Source organism: Tigriopus californicus, chromosome 3 (genome assembly GCF_007210705.1).
Source record: "Tigriopus californicus strain San Diego chromosome 3, Tcal_SD_v2.1, whole genome shotgun sequence".
In the NCBI taxonomy this organism is placed as follows: Eukaryota; Metazoa; Arthropoda; class Copepoda; order Harpacticoida; family Harpacticidae; genus Tigriopus; species Tigriopus californicus.
This window is the reverse complement of record NC_081442.1, coordinates 11081283-11095595: the sequence shown is the minus strand read 5'-3', so window position 1 is coordinate 11095595 and position 14313 is coordinate 11081283. Positions and strand designations below refer to the sequence as shown.

General features: G+C 39.5%; 3 protein-coding genes across 3 annotated transcripts in view; 2 read left to right on the top strand and 1 right to left on the bottom strand.

The window, feature by feature from the left end:
- The window catches only part of LOC131877902 (apoptosis inhibitor 5-like), a 4697-nt gene extending 2799 nt beyond the window's left edge, over positions 1–1898 (bottom strand). Inside the window, exons 1-2 of the mRNA XM_059223734.1 lie at positions 1728–1898; positions 830–1157 (exon numbers count right to left, since the gene is read on the bottom strand). Coding sequence (XP_059079717.1) covers positions 830–1157; positions 1728–1799 — 400 coding nt within the window. The 5' untranslated portion in view covers positions 1800–1898. The remainder of the gene's footprint in view (positions 1–829; positions 1158–1727) is intronic.
- A 1172-nt stretch (positions 1899–3070) lies between these two features.
- On the top strand, positions 3071–4223 carry LOC131877904 (protein cbp-1-like). The gene is made up of 3 exons (XM_059223736.1): positions 3071–3377; positions 3570–3687; positions 3778–4223. The coding sequence occupies exons 1-3, from the start codon at positions 3211–3213 to the stop codon at positions 3940–3942; spliced, it is 450 nt and encodes a 149-aa protein (XP_059079719.1). The 5' UTR covers positions 3071–3210; the 3' UTR covers positions 3943–4223.
- Positions 4224–4612: 389 nt separating this feature from the next.
- LOC131877903 (uncharacterized) lies at positions 4613–9349 on the top strand. The gene is made up of 7 exons (XM_059223735.1): positions 4613–4963; positions 6673–6858; positions 7245–7428; positions 7495–7659; positions 7729–7871; positions 8567–8858; positions 8917–9349. The coding sequence occupies exons 1-7, from the start codon at positions 4898–4900 to the stop codon at positions 9144–9146; spliced, it is 1266 nt and encodes a 421-aa protein (XP_059079718.1). The 5' UTR covers positions 4613–4897; the 3' UTR covers positions 9147–9349.
- Positions 9350–14313: the final 4964 nt, after the last annotated feature.

Below are 14313 nucleotides of genomic sequence, written 5' to 3'. Positions count from 1 at the left end.
ATTTTTTTTGGCCATAAATCACTAGAATATACATCGACTGGGATTGACATCTCGGAATAAAGTCGACCCATTGCATTCCTCCTCAAATAAAATCGCTACGACTATGTATTCCAAATTTCAGCTCATCTGAAGGAATGAGTCACAAGTTATAACTCACTACATAATAACACAAAATAAATGGTTATGGATTGCAAGAACAGGGCCGTTTCATTCTTTCTGTGCTTTGTTATGTAGTGTGCTTAGAGAGAGCATTGCTTTTGATCCAGATGTTCGATTGAGCTGAAATTTAAAAACCTCATGTTGATTTGGAATGATCTCCCGGAATACCTTTAAAAGTGTGTCTGGGTCACAGGAATTGGTCACACCTGCCAGGGACTCCAATGCTCAGAAGCTTATGGGTCTCAAGTAGGGACGTGATCGTGAAATCAGGGTTTATGCAGCACAGCCAAGAAGGGAATGGCAAGAGACCTAAATGGTAACACTGCAAAACATTTGTTCCATTAAAATGATTTCTTTAATGTTATCAATATTCTTTTATGCACTTCCTAAGGCATGAATCTTATTGTTCTTGGTCGAATAGCTTATCGACGAGAGCCATGATTATGAGCACCCACACTTTTGTAACAACTTGGGACTTCATGAACATGTTTTACTCGTTGGCACACTCTACTTTCGACAAAACATCCCTTTTAAGCGAGCCCATTAACGATAATGAAAATTGACGTTGGCCTGAAACATTTTTGGCATTCGTCCCAAAACCAACTTCATTGAAGAACGCAAAACAAAATGGTCCGAAATTCAACAATAACCATTTTTTTAAATTACTCACCTTTGCCATCCCGTCTGAATAACGACATTAGTGAATTCTCGATCACATTCAGCTCAGAGGGTTCGTCACTCTGGAGGAGTTGTGAAAGCACATCCACGATCTTGGGCAGAAGCTCGGGAGCGTCTTTGGACAATTTGGCCAGGTCCATGATGGCCAATTTTCGGATATTGAGATCGTCGTCCTCGCACAAGTCCAAGATTGCGTTTAAGGCTTCTTTGGTGAAAGAGGGGAAATGAACGAAATAACGAGCGATCGTCTGAGAAGCCATGCGTTTGGCACGCCCATCACCTTTTACACCGGTCAACACCTCGCGGAATTCAGATTCAAACTGCAAAAAGGAGCATTATGAGCATAACTTAGGCTGGCCCTAAAAGTGACATGAATTTTCAGGAGTATAGATATGGAATCAAGGAAGAAGGTTGCTTTGTCAAAGACAAGTTTGCGTTGGTAAAAATCGGTTTTTATGAGTATCATTTTGTCTCTCAGTAAAAGTAGACTTTCACCCATCAGATTTGGCATTTGATTGATATGAGAACAAATTGCATCTTAAAAACCTGTTGTATCCAACAATGGCTGACACTCACTTGGCTAAAATTTAGCTCACTCAAAGAGCAAAAAGTGTGCATGGTTTTTTTGTACATTGAACCCATCTCTTTGTCTGTTATCATACCATCCCCTGTAAAGAGACGCCCTGGGCGTATTGACTTTCTTCAAGTGTCATTGGGTAAGTTTGGGCCCAAGAAAGTAACCACCTTATTTTTCTATCATAATATGCTCCCCCAGTTCTACCAAACCACCCAATCCAACCTAATCAATGACCCCTGGGTTCCACGAAAATTGGCCTCAATCTTTATATGTCACAGGCTAATTTTCCATGGGATCTTTCGCGTGATCTCACCACATGAAATCCGCCTTTATTGGCCTGTTGAAGCTTCTGCGCGCATTCATAAATGCGATCGGTAGACGCCATGCCGTCGAAGATTCTAAAAAGTCGTGGATGATCTCTGATTTGTTCTCTTGATGCCCACGTCTTTAACGTCCATCCAAAGTCCAGGCCAACCAACGTTGTTGAGTCGGAATGTTTTGTTTTGGTCGCTGAAGAAAGTCAAAACGCTAACAGTGCTGCGGAAGACAGAAAAGCTATATGAGCCAAAGAAGGTTGATTGTTCTAAGCAGACATATGAAAAACTGTGTATTTTGAGGTTGCTTTCGTTTTCCCTGAATGATACTTAGAATTCAGTGTTATTACACAGTCTCAAAATGACATGATTTTTTTTTATGATTGGCTGTGATGTGTTTCGTAGCCAAAACAGGTAGATTTCCATTTAAATGTATAGAAAAGTGACGTCTTGTGTGAAAGTTTGCCGACAATAAGCTAGATTTACTTATAAATTTAGGGACGAAAATCATATATAGTCCAGAGGTTTATCATCAGTGCCTGATATCATATTCTGATTTTTCAAATTGCAGATAGTTGTGTACATATGGCAACACTAGTTGGCTTCCTTGATTGGGAAGAAAATACCATAGATATAGGTAGAGGCGCGAAATGCCCAAATCTGACTTCACAAACATCTTATAACTCTTTTCTATACAGAATAATTCTTTTTGACTTTATCAATAAAGTCAGGCATCTTAGAGTGTATTCTCGTACTTTTATGTTTTTGTCGGCAAGGAGAAGAGCCATGAAAATGAATAAAAAAAGTGTTTTCCCTTCAAATTCTCTCTGAACGCCTAAAAATATAAATTCGAACGCACATTGTTGGATATGAAATCAAACTTAATTTGAATGTTGTTCCACATCAAATCACTCTCTTTTCCTTCCTGGCATCTAAAAAATACGTCAGCTTCATTTCCGATGATCTAATTAGTTGCCAAATAAGATCACATAATTCATGAATGCAATCGTCGAAAAGTTTCCCAATTCCATAATTTACACGGCATTTGACGTCCAGTCCTACTCTTGACAACTCTTGGCAAATTTGAAGGTTTGTCACGTTTACAAGAGGTTCTCTTACGCTGACCCTTCGCCTCATCAGCCAGGGTAAACGTTATTCTCCACCGATTAGTTGGCGGTGCTACTTTTTTGAACCTAACCTAACCTTATCAAACCTAACCAAACCTAACCTAATACGATATTAATAGCCTTTAAGGTCTCTCTCCAAACCTTTCTAAAAGTTTGTCACAAATTTAAAAATGAGCACCGCCAACTAATCGGTGGAGAATAACGTTTATCATCAGCCAGTGCTAAGCTGTTTGACAGAGGCTGGGCCGGTCAAGTGCATTCTAGCCTAGAAAACGCAAACCATCAGACACCAGTGCCATACTCACCCAAGAACAAGCTCATAGCTCATAATCCATCCAGCAAGCCAAGTAGCATTATGGAGCAGTCCAACCCAGCCTTGTCACCCTTGTCACCCTTGGGACTCTTTACTGTCGCTCCTAGTCCTTCTCAAAATCCAAACACTACGGCTCTGCCCATGCCGTCAACCAAAGAATGGCAATTCTCCGTTGCAATCGACCTTCGAAACCATTTGGTTGCCCAAATGTGAGACATCCTTAACCCATGTTCGATTTACATTGCCGTCAGGCAAAGCGAACGAAGTTTTAAGATTAAACTCCTCTTTTACATAACTAGAATATGATTCATCAACGTCATTATTACTGAATCTGTTTGTGGAATTAGTCTTCAAGAAACAGAATCATTCATACTTATTTTATGGCCTAACTTTTATTGCAGAGTTCACTCCATTTACCCCATGGATATACCCGAAACTGCAATTGACGAGCACCTTCAGCATCTTATTGCCCATGCCAAATACATAGAGTCAGATTCGTTTAACGAGGCTGCATCTCGAGTAAGTCCTCAGCATCTTCCACAGTGAAATAAGATTTATTGATTGTTGTACTAGTAAGTCCCCATCAATCTTTAACTTCTGTTCTTTTAGGTCGACTATTACCAGACCGTGGCGAATAAGATCCACAAGATTCGCAAAGGTCTTGAGGCCAGGAGTCAAGAACGTCAAGCGGCTCAAGGAGGAAACACCCTTGAGGGCGGCACTCAGATCCCACCCCAAACCAACTCTCAAAACCAGACTGGTACTCCACAATGAAAATATTAGCTACAATGGATTTACTTATCTTCGACGACTTTAAAAGCTCTTATTCATTCCCATTGGCGCACACGGCAACAACAAGTGTGAGTTTTGGAACTCCACCGATCTCGATCTATTCAGGAGCATCATAGCCATTTTGCAATCGATTCCATCTGAGGGCCTCTTCTGCCAAAAGGGGCCTAGACCTTCAAAGTTGGCCTTGTGTTGATATATCAGAAATCGTGGGCTGATTGGTTTGAATTGAGACTTAGGGAACGAATTAAAAACAAAGCATCTGAGTGAAACGTTCTTTCTTTATTTACATTTCCAGATTCGGGTCAAATAACACGAATTTTCGTTATCTGATAGTAGCGTTTGTTCAACACATAATAACAATATCATTTGGAAATCATTATTCAAACCTTCTACTCCAAAATCTAATTTATTGAGACTTTCTAATAGTTATGAAGAATCGCACCTCATCCACCTTGTTTGGGTTCAAAAAGTGAACAATGCCAATATGTCAAAAACAAATTCCATTGCTAAATTGAGGCTAGCTATATCGTTAAAGGATTATGAAAATATAACCTAGAAGCGTCTATTTAACATATTTGAGTCAGAAGCCATCTTTTCAAATCTGTCAATCGCGACAACCAAGTGTTTTTTTCAATCGTCATCTTTCATCAATGTTGATTTTGCTTTCACTCGATCGACAGAGCTTCTCATTCTACATTGTGAGTTAGTTCTTGTACTATTTAGTTTTTGAACGGCGTGGAAAGGAGCCCTTGGCTGCTCATTTGTTGCTGGTGATGATATGAAGGATGCAAATGTTATCTTTTGAGGTGTGAGTGTCAAAAATTGCCTCTGAGAAATCGATCCGACGAAATTATGACACATTACAAAATGTTGCTTTACCTCTTTGAGTGAGTGATTCGAGTGAGTCAATACGTTGAATTTGCTCCAGAGAACGACAATGGCCTTTTTGAGGTCGGACATCATCAACAAAGAGTTAGTGGATGCTGTGCTCAGTAAAATTGAGGTAAGAACACCTTTTTATTTTGAAATAGGTATTTGTTGTGTGTTAAACGTTTTAGGTGGAGATATTTTTTATTCTTTCTGTGGGTGTGGGTCTGTGGGTGTAATTAGCGTCTAAAAGTTTCCTTTGGAGAAAGTTCGGGGTGAGGATCGAACCGGCGACCTCTCTCACTTCAAGACACTATGTTTAACACCACACCACATCTCTTCGATTATTGACACAAATGTAGATTAACATTTTTTTTGAGTCGAAACGAGCCTTTGAAATGACTCGGAAACACCCTTTTTGTGTTTTTTTTCTCCTTTTCTGGGATTGTAGCCGATGTATGAGAACGTTAACATCGCTTCACTGTTAATTGTTCTTGTTCACTCCCTCCTCGCTTTTCATAATATCATCATGCATAAGATTAACAAAGATCTAAGTAATTAATAATATATTTTTATCATTGGATAATGTGTCAAAGCTATGATATTCAATTTCTGTCAGGGAAAGCAACTCCCTATTCATATAAAGGATGAATTTGAAGGTTCAATTGATTCCAGTATTTTCTTACCGCGCGCCAGGGGCAAAACGCATGTCATGAGCCGTTTGGGCTGGCCTCGGCGGCTCGGAATAGTTAGGCCTAGAGGCTCTAGTTACTAGTTAGGCCGATATATTTTGTTTTCTTTTTTTTTAGCACTACCAAGGCCTTAATCAGGAATGTGATTGTTTGAAATCAAAACAGACAAATAAACACACATTTCATTCAAACGATACCAATTACTTGCCCGCCAGCCAAATCTCTTCATTTCTAGTTTAAAGTTGTTAATTCTTCTGATCTGAACGTCCCTGGCTTGTACTATCTCGAGCAACAAAACTTAACTAACTCAATTGTCACCAGTTCCGTCAATTTAGAGAGTTGAAAGTATTTGAAGCATGGAAAATTTTCAGAAAAATGATAGATTTTTTTAATGAAATGTACAACTAGGCGCCTATGTTTTGATTTAAGACTAAAACATTCATGATTCAGGTCTTGATAGTGCTAAAAAAGCAAACGATTATTAGCTTTTTGCGGCAGGTGGTAACAATATAATGGAATCAACTAAACAGTCAAAATCATCCATCATTTAGTACGTTATATTTGCTCCTTGGCTTAGAAATTGCCCTCAATTGTGAAAAATTATTTTCACCCAATCAAAAGTTCTAGGTACCCCTGCAAATTCGAGCTTTCCCTTATTGAATATAATGCCATAGCTATGTTTTGTTTCACTAAATTAAGCAAATAATACTACCTTGTAAAAACATTTTACTACCTCAATGGACCTGATGAGCGATTTTTCTATCCATTTCCCTTTTTCCCCCATCCTTGCACTAGCTCAATGGGCTAAATATCTTTTCGTTCATTGAATGTCATCAAAAAATGTTTTGCAATGTTGCGTCACATTTTTCCTTTCAGAATTCAGCCTCACAGACCTCTTATTGGCTCAATTCTCTATCTATCTATTCAATTCTCTAGCGCATAAGTTTAATCATTTCAAAGCCATATAGCTCGCTGATGGGCGTGGTCATTTTACTTATGATAAATACTCGGTCAATTATTACGAAATACTGAAAAAGGAAGTATGGACATTTGAAAAAAAAAAAATCATGTTTATATGGTTTAGTGTTGGAAACACTCACGACGCAAAAAACTCAATTAAGATTGATGAATGAGCTCGGTTTAAACTCCACAGGGAACCAAAAAGGTGGCTTTAGAGACCTTGACAGTTGGACCGAGTCCTTATGGAAGGGCCACCTTACTAGAGGAGCGCTATGGTGTTCAAGCCACAGCCAAGATCAGGGGACATGCCAAGGATTATCATTGGATTGCAAAGATATTACGATCTGACGTTGAAAAGTCCAACCACGCCCGATTTCTGGTAAGTGCTAGCATCATGTCATCGCTAATCACATTTGCGGCTAGCATTACAAAGTACAGCTGCTTGTTTGAATTCAAGCAAAATGGAAGATAAAAACGTTTTAGAAAGGCGTGATAATTGAAAAATTAATTAAAAGTAAAAAAAAACTGTTTCATCATGTTTCATGAAATCATGTTTAAAAACTTTGCATATCCAATGAGACTTTCTTCTCGCAACAAAGAGGTTTTTTTCCATAAGAATTAGATTTATGCCTCAAAGCGCTCAAGACCTTTCCCAGAGCTTACCCAATGATTTAGCCATTTAAAGCTTTGGAACAACCGTTTGTTTTACGGGGTGTTATCCTCAGCAAATAAATGATTAAACGTGATCAGTAACTCCACTTTCAGGGCATTTTGGAGACCGAATCCAACTTCTACCAACTTCTGGTCCCTGAGCTGACAGCTTTAGGTGCCCCGCTGCCTCAGTTTTACCCATTACTTCACAGTGAATACAAAAAGTTGGGACGAGAGATCCTTTTATTGTCAGATATCAGACAGCTTGGATTTGAGGCCATCAAAATTGACGGCAAAGGCAATGTTCTGAACAGTTTATTGTCAAATTAACTAAATTCCACATAACATTGCCTTTTGCTCGTAGATCTTGATTTGGGTCACACTATCAAGGCCATTGAATGGATGGCACGCCTTCATGGACTTGGCTACGTATTGTTAGCCCAACACCCACGTGGACCCACCGGATGGATTGAAGACAATCCGTGGATTCGTAAAGAGGATCAGGAGAGGAAGGAAAAACCCCAAACTGGTAAGGCGTTCTTCAGGGATGAGGATTTTCGTCCTGAATTGAAGGTTGGCATTTATTGACTCTCTTCAGTTCACATTGACGAAACAGATGCAGATGGGTTTCGATCCCGTCTAATGGCCATGGCAGCTCGCGCCATTAAATCCCAAACCGAGAACAATAAGCGAGTGGATCAGTATCTGGAGAGGCAGAATTGGTTGGATGACCTCAGACAGGTAAGGAGGTAAAGTCTCCTTAATAATGGCCAGGGGACGTGTGGGTGGGTATTTGTTTTGGAGCTACCAGTCTGCTTAAGTGAGTTCTCTTTCCGATTCGATTTCTGTTTTTTTTTGTTTTTCATTGAGTTGATGGAAACCAAAAAAATCCAAGGCTTGTCATAAATGAATAGTTGGATTAAACACCAATCTGCACTTTAAGGTTCACTTAAAGTAACTTAAAGTAAGCATTTATGTTTTCGCTAAAAGGTGGGTTTACTTCTGGCCAGTCAGCCATTTCAAATTAAAATAGGGTAGAGCCAGATTATGAAATCAACTTAACGTGAAATACAAGTAACAAAATAAGAAAATGATCCATTGTGTTACCACTGTCACTAATGAAACATCACATTTTGACAAATATTGATATAGGTAACTCCGACTCCTAATTTAATTTAAAACCATCTGACTAATCAGCCCTATATTACCTGGAGGCTTGCTCAACAACGGCCTCTGATGTGCAGAATATAAAACACTTTTACAGAGCCTAGGAAGTCCCCTCTTTGAGCTAGAGATATCTAGGCCATCTATCCTTCTGTATCACTGATTAACATGGAAGGCTCGAATCTCATTGGTTAATGAAAATATTGTATTAGAAATTCAAACGCAAAATGGTAATATTTCGGTCCAACCTGCCCATTTGTTCACAATTTCAGGAGATGTGGAGCAATGAATCAGCCAGTTCTAATCAAATCCCCTTTAGAACAATTCTCCATGGGGAACCTTGGCACGGAAACGTCCTATACCAATACAAGAAGGACCCCGACCAGCTAGATTATCCTTTCACGGCAGCATTGGGAGATCTGCAATCTTGCACATATGGACGTCCAGGTTCCGACATTGCCCATTTCCTTCTGACGTCGACCACACGAGAGTTCAGGAAGAAATACTTGGATATCGTTCTGAAGGCTTACTTGTTGGAATTGGAAGACGTTATCCAAAGTCAAGGTAATCGGCAATCCAAATACTATGTGTTAGGGAATTAACTTTCTCCCTGAAATCCTAGGAATGGATCACGTTCCATATTCCATGCAAGATCTGTCGGCAGATTACAAACAAGGATTGGTGTTGGGGATCACGTTCTGTTTGTTCGCCATGCCAATGCTTTCGGATGAGCAAGTGGATGGACCAGTTCAAATTGGTGACTATGGTGATGAAGTAGACTCGGCGGATGCCTTGATTACTCCAACCATTGCGAATAAAATCTTGGAGGGGATTCAAGAGGTTCTCGAATAAAATCAAAGCAAGTGAAATGTGGATTGCAAAAGTTGACAAAAAGGAGCAGAAAATGAATTTTTCATATTAAGGTGTTGTAACAAGTTTGACACCGGAACACAATAAGTTTCATATGCATTCAGATTTGTCCAGCGCTGAAGGTCTTTGACGAGGGATGTAATGATTCGAGTTGCTCAAAATGCAAATAAAAAGTTTAGAATGTCTCTCACAATGTACCAGAAAGTACGGAAAATGACAAAAACCGGCTAAATAGGGTTGTTCTCCTTACTTTAAAGCTAGTAGTGTGGTGCAACATAAACTAATGTGACTCATCTTTCAACATGGGATTGCCAAATATGGGGAGTTTATTTTGAGGAGCAAGTTTCATTCACAGTTTCAGAGGAGGATTATTTTGGCTTATCCCATTGACAATACTCTTCTATTAGAATCTTTATGGGATTTATTCAAGCCCAATTAGGCCAGCCGTGAATGAGAAAATAGACAGCCAAGGAAAAGGAATTGTCAATGTGCTGATTGGTGCAATTGATGAACACAACAACAAAAAACCTTATTTAGGCGAGTAGAACTTAATATCTGTAACCAAGCAAAAGTGGATTGGTTGTCGGCTTGGTGAATGACTCGACTCTGTTTATTGTTGATTTTAAGCGGGTCAAACGCTTTGTCGAGCCCAAAGTTTCCATACAGTTGCCATTAAAGTTCAAGAGACATTTTACAAAGTGAACCACCTCATTGTCACTTGGACAAAAGCTTTGTCAAAGCTCCATTACACAGTAATGCTTCTGGAGAGAAGATCTTGTCGGTCTTGCAATCCCGCCAGAACCAACTATTAGCGGTTAGAGCACTTGAGTGGAGGCAGTCAACTACAATCTTAACCACGCGTGCACGGTGTTGACCAATTCTAATCCCCATTATGCTCAAATCATCAAGGAATGTCAAAATATGTTCTCTGATCACGTTATGAAGGCCAATCTTGCATTCATTCAACTGAAACCCTTCATGGAAGAAACCTGCCTATATTCTTACCTCAATCCAAAATGTCAATGAACGGAATTTCATGCCATTCAAGGCCAGACTATCGGCATCTTGGACATTCCTAACATAAATTATTTTTGTATCATCAGCATAGGAGGAGATACTGACTTAACTACTGAGCTTCTGTGGTGGAGCAATGAAGGCGATAAAAAGGAGAGGACCTGAAATAACGGTAGATAACGAGTGAAACCTATGTATTATAAACGAAACTTTGATGTAAAAACTACATGAAGTCGGCCTAGCCTACATATACATGAAGTAAAATAAATAAAAGAGACATACCCCCAGCCTCCTCTTCTCACAGGTCTTTTGACACACTCAATTAATGAGCATTTCCCCGTGAGCACGTGAGCCAGCTTGACGAGCTAGCGAAAGGCTGGAGGTTGCTTTAGTTGGTTACAATAGGACCTAAAATGGAACCCTGAGGAACACCCGACTTGACATCATGTTTGTCATTAAGGAATCTCTCGGCCTTAACCAATTGCTGCTTACCACAATTGAAACTTTGTAGTGGTTCCTGAGCAAGTACTTGACTCGTACATGTGCGTACTTTTGTGACGATGTGGAGATCAGTCAAGTGGAAAAAAAGAGAAAGATAACAATGGAATAAACTGCCTCTTCAACTTTATAACCAATTGAGAACCTTGCCTTGGATCCCAATGTCATGAAGTCTATTAAGCAAAAGGCCATGATCTACTGTATCAAAGGCCTTGGCAAAAAATCAAGATAGATAGCATCAACTGACTCGTGTCTTTCCAGTCCCTCAATGACCTACTCTAAATGCTCAATCAGTTGGGTAACCGTGCTAAAATGTGCTCGGAACCCGTGCTGGCTAGGAGGAAGGACTTCATTGACCTCAAGAAATTCAACAATTTTGGACTTCATGATCTTCTCAAACACCTTCGCAATATTCGAAGTGAGAGAAATCGGCCTATAGTTACTGGGGAGCGACTTATATCCTCCCTCTTTGAAAATTGGAACAACGTGAGCTAATTTTAGTGTTGATGGAAACTTGCCCTGATCCAAGATGCAACGCATCAAGTACGAGAAAACAGAAGCGAGAACCAGTGAGCATCTCATCAGAAACTGTGATGTCACGACATCAGGACCATGAGAACTTGAAAGCCTCAAGCCCTTGAAGGCCTTCAATGCACCTTGATCTGTGACTACAAGATTATCTAAACGCTCAACTTGACTGACCTTGTCAATCTCAACAGACTCATCTTCAGAGCAATGAGCTGTTGCTTCTGAACTCAGTGGGGTTGAAAACACACTGGAGAACTGATCTCCAAGCATGCTAGCTATAGCCTCTACAATGCTAATGGCTTCCCATCAACCTCAAAAAGCCCAACAGGGTGTTTCATTTTTTCTCTTACAGTTCGCATAAGAGAAAAATGCCTTCGGATTCGACCTGACCTCCTGAACCACCTTACTCTCAGTTTGTAACTGGTCATATTCGATGGAGGCCTTAATCTTACCCTGAACTACGTCCAACTTTTTTTTTGGAGACTAGCCACAATTACTGGATTCGAAGTGCTCTTCAGCCTTTTTGCTAGTTTGTAACTCTTTTTGAACAAGATCTTCTTATATTTTGGAAGTTTTGTCCGTGCACCACCTTTTGGAACACATTCAGAGATTGCTAAACTAGAGCAAACTTCCTTAAAAACTGAAACTGATTTATCAATGGCTGCATGTATGGACGAATCCTGTTTCAGAATTGAAACCAGGTCCAGGTCATCTAATCTTTCTGCAATTTGGGGCCAATGTTCGTCTTTGAACTTGAACCCAGCCAGACCGACCTTTTTGGCCGGTCTTACTCTAGAGCACGCCGGCTTTTGAGTAATGGTCGATCCTATTTCCAGAACATGTTAATCAGACAGATTACTAGGTGTCATATGGACATACTGGATCAGATCAGGGTCATTGAAAAAAAAAAACAAATCCAGAACGTTATTCGCCCTGGTGGCTTCACCAACATGTTGGGAGAAATTGTACAAGATCGCAAATTCTTCCAGTTTTTTTTAACGACTGAAATATCAATTTCGAAATGGGGATACATCCATCTGGTATCGTTTTATGATTCCTCAAAACGATTCCTCACCCACTTATCTCAAAAACGGCGCGAAACCTAGGGTATTCCTTTTGGTCCAAAGTAGGCCTATAAGGGGCGGTCTCTATGCCCCAAGACACCCCCCTCCCTGAACTGTGGAAATCCTTCAATGCCTTGAGGAATCACTTCAGTGAGGAATCATTTGCTGAGGAATCGGTTTTTAGTACTGTGGCGGTTTCGGCATTCACGCAACTGAGTAAGTTTCGTTCATATGATTCCTCACATTTTAAAGTTCATGGGAATAGTAGCCTTTATGCCCTTCTGATGTAACGTTCTGGTTCAAATGCCTGTGGGACAGATGTGTGGCCATTTGAAGGTAAAACAACTTAGTTTTTAGTCAATTTGGCCTCATTTGACCTCGTTGCCCTGGATTTTGGCAACCGTGACGAAACCCTAGTCCGGATTGTGATTCCTCAGTTGCAAAGCAGTTGCGCACAAAATTGCTGTGAGATATCATTTTTTTTTTTAAAGCTTCAGAATATATAGCCCTCGCAAGGTGAATAAAGGTTACTGTTGGTGTTTTTTGAGGTTCAAATTAAGGTATATCACCAACCCATGAATTCCTTTAGCTTCAAAGAAGTTTCAGGGGGTTATTATTGATCATGAAATTTGATGTTCCTTTTAATACCACGAGATGTACTAAAATAATATAGCCTCTGCATTGAGTTGTTGTTGCATTATGTGAAAGGCACTGAGAACATTGCACAAATACTCTGTTGGCTCTTTTTTGAGTTAATAATGTTTATGTTCAACGTTTTTGGTGCTTTCTTTTTTTGTGTAGATTTCAATGATGCATGGCTCAAAATGGGGGTCTTTGGAATGTTCTTTTAAGGAGTAGCGCAAGATTTAATCCACTCAACACAAAGAAAATATTTAATATGTTTAGATAAAAAAAACATTCCAAGTTGACAACATTTCTACCAATTTGAAACTTACATTCATGCTGATTTACTGAACAAACTGTTGTTTAAGTAAGAGCAGTAATAAGAAAAACTCTCGCAATTCAAAGATTTTTAAATTGATTTTCCAATCTTGATGGGTCTATTTTGGGAAATCATACACATAAAAAATTGCGACTTGGGATTTAAAGTACAAAAACTAGAATCTTAAGATCGAAGGCTACAATCCCTACATGCAATGCTTTTGGATACGACCATGCCGAAACCAAATTGATGCCTCAAGTCTACCTATTCGAATTACAGCCTTGGAACGCTCAGATCAACGTCTTCATAAAATAAGATTCGTTAACCAGGCGCTCCTGATTTCAAGATTGTAAAAATATTTTCCATCACTCAAAAGACAGCCTTTCAAGGTTTGATAAAAATTGAGCAAAAACTTAGTGATTCCTCAAACCTTTGACAACCTTTGTCTTAACGGTGTGACCCTTTTCAAGTCTTCCAAAGGCTTAGACGGCGTGTTCTTAGCCTTCCAAGCCTAATTATGTCTTTAAATGGCGGCTTTGCGCTATGAAAGACTCGTGAGAGCCGTTTTGATCGAGGCCGAAACTGTCAAGGAATTTTACAACAGTGAGGAATCTCTTTTTTATGCCTATATCGAATTAAGAGTACATTCAATTATATCTCATGGCAAATCGAGTTTCAATCCATAATCATACTTTAGAACTATCACGTATACCATTTATTTCCACAAAGTATACTTAGAAGCCAAAAAACAGGCAATACCGTCTTCACATTTTATTCAAATTTACCACCTATGACGAGGTAATAATCCATTTATTCAATTATTATGGCAGGTTAAGCGTAAACCTATGTGTTTATCATAAGACTATCGTTTGCATCATTGATTGATATAAATTCGCCTATATCGAGTCAAGAGTGCACTAAATCATTTCTTAAGGCACATATGGTATAAATTAATACTAATATCAAAGAACTATGGCATGGCAGGTTGACATAATTGGGCTTGGATGGCTAAGATCAAGCCGTCCAAACCATTGAAAGATTTGAAAAAGATCAAAGGGCTGAGACATAGGCTGTCAAAGATTTGAGGAATCACTAAGTTTCG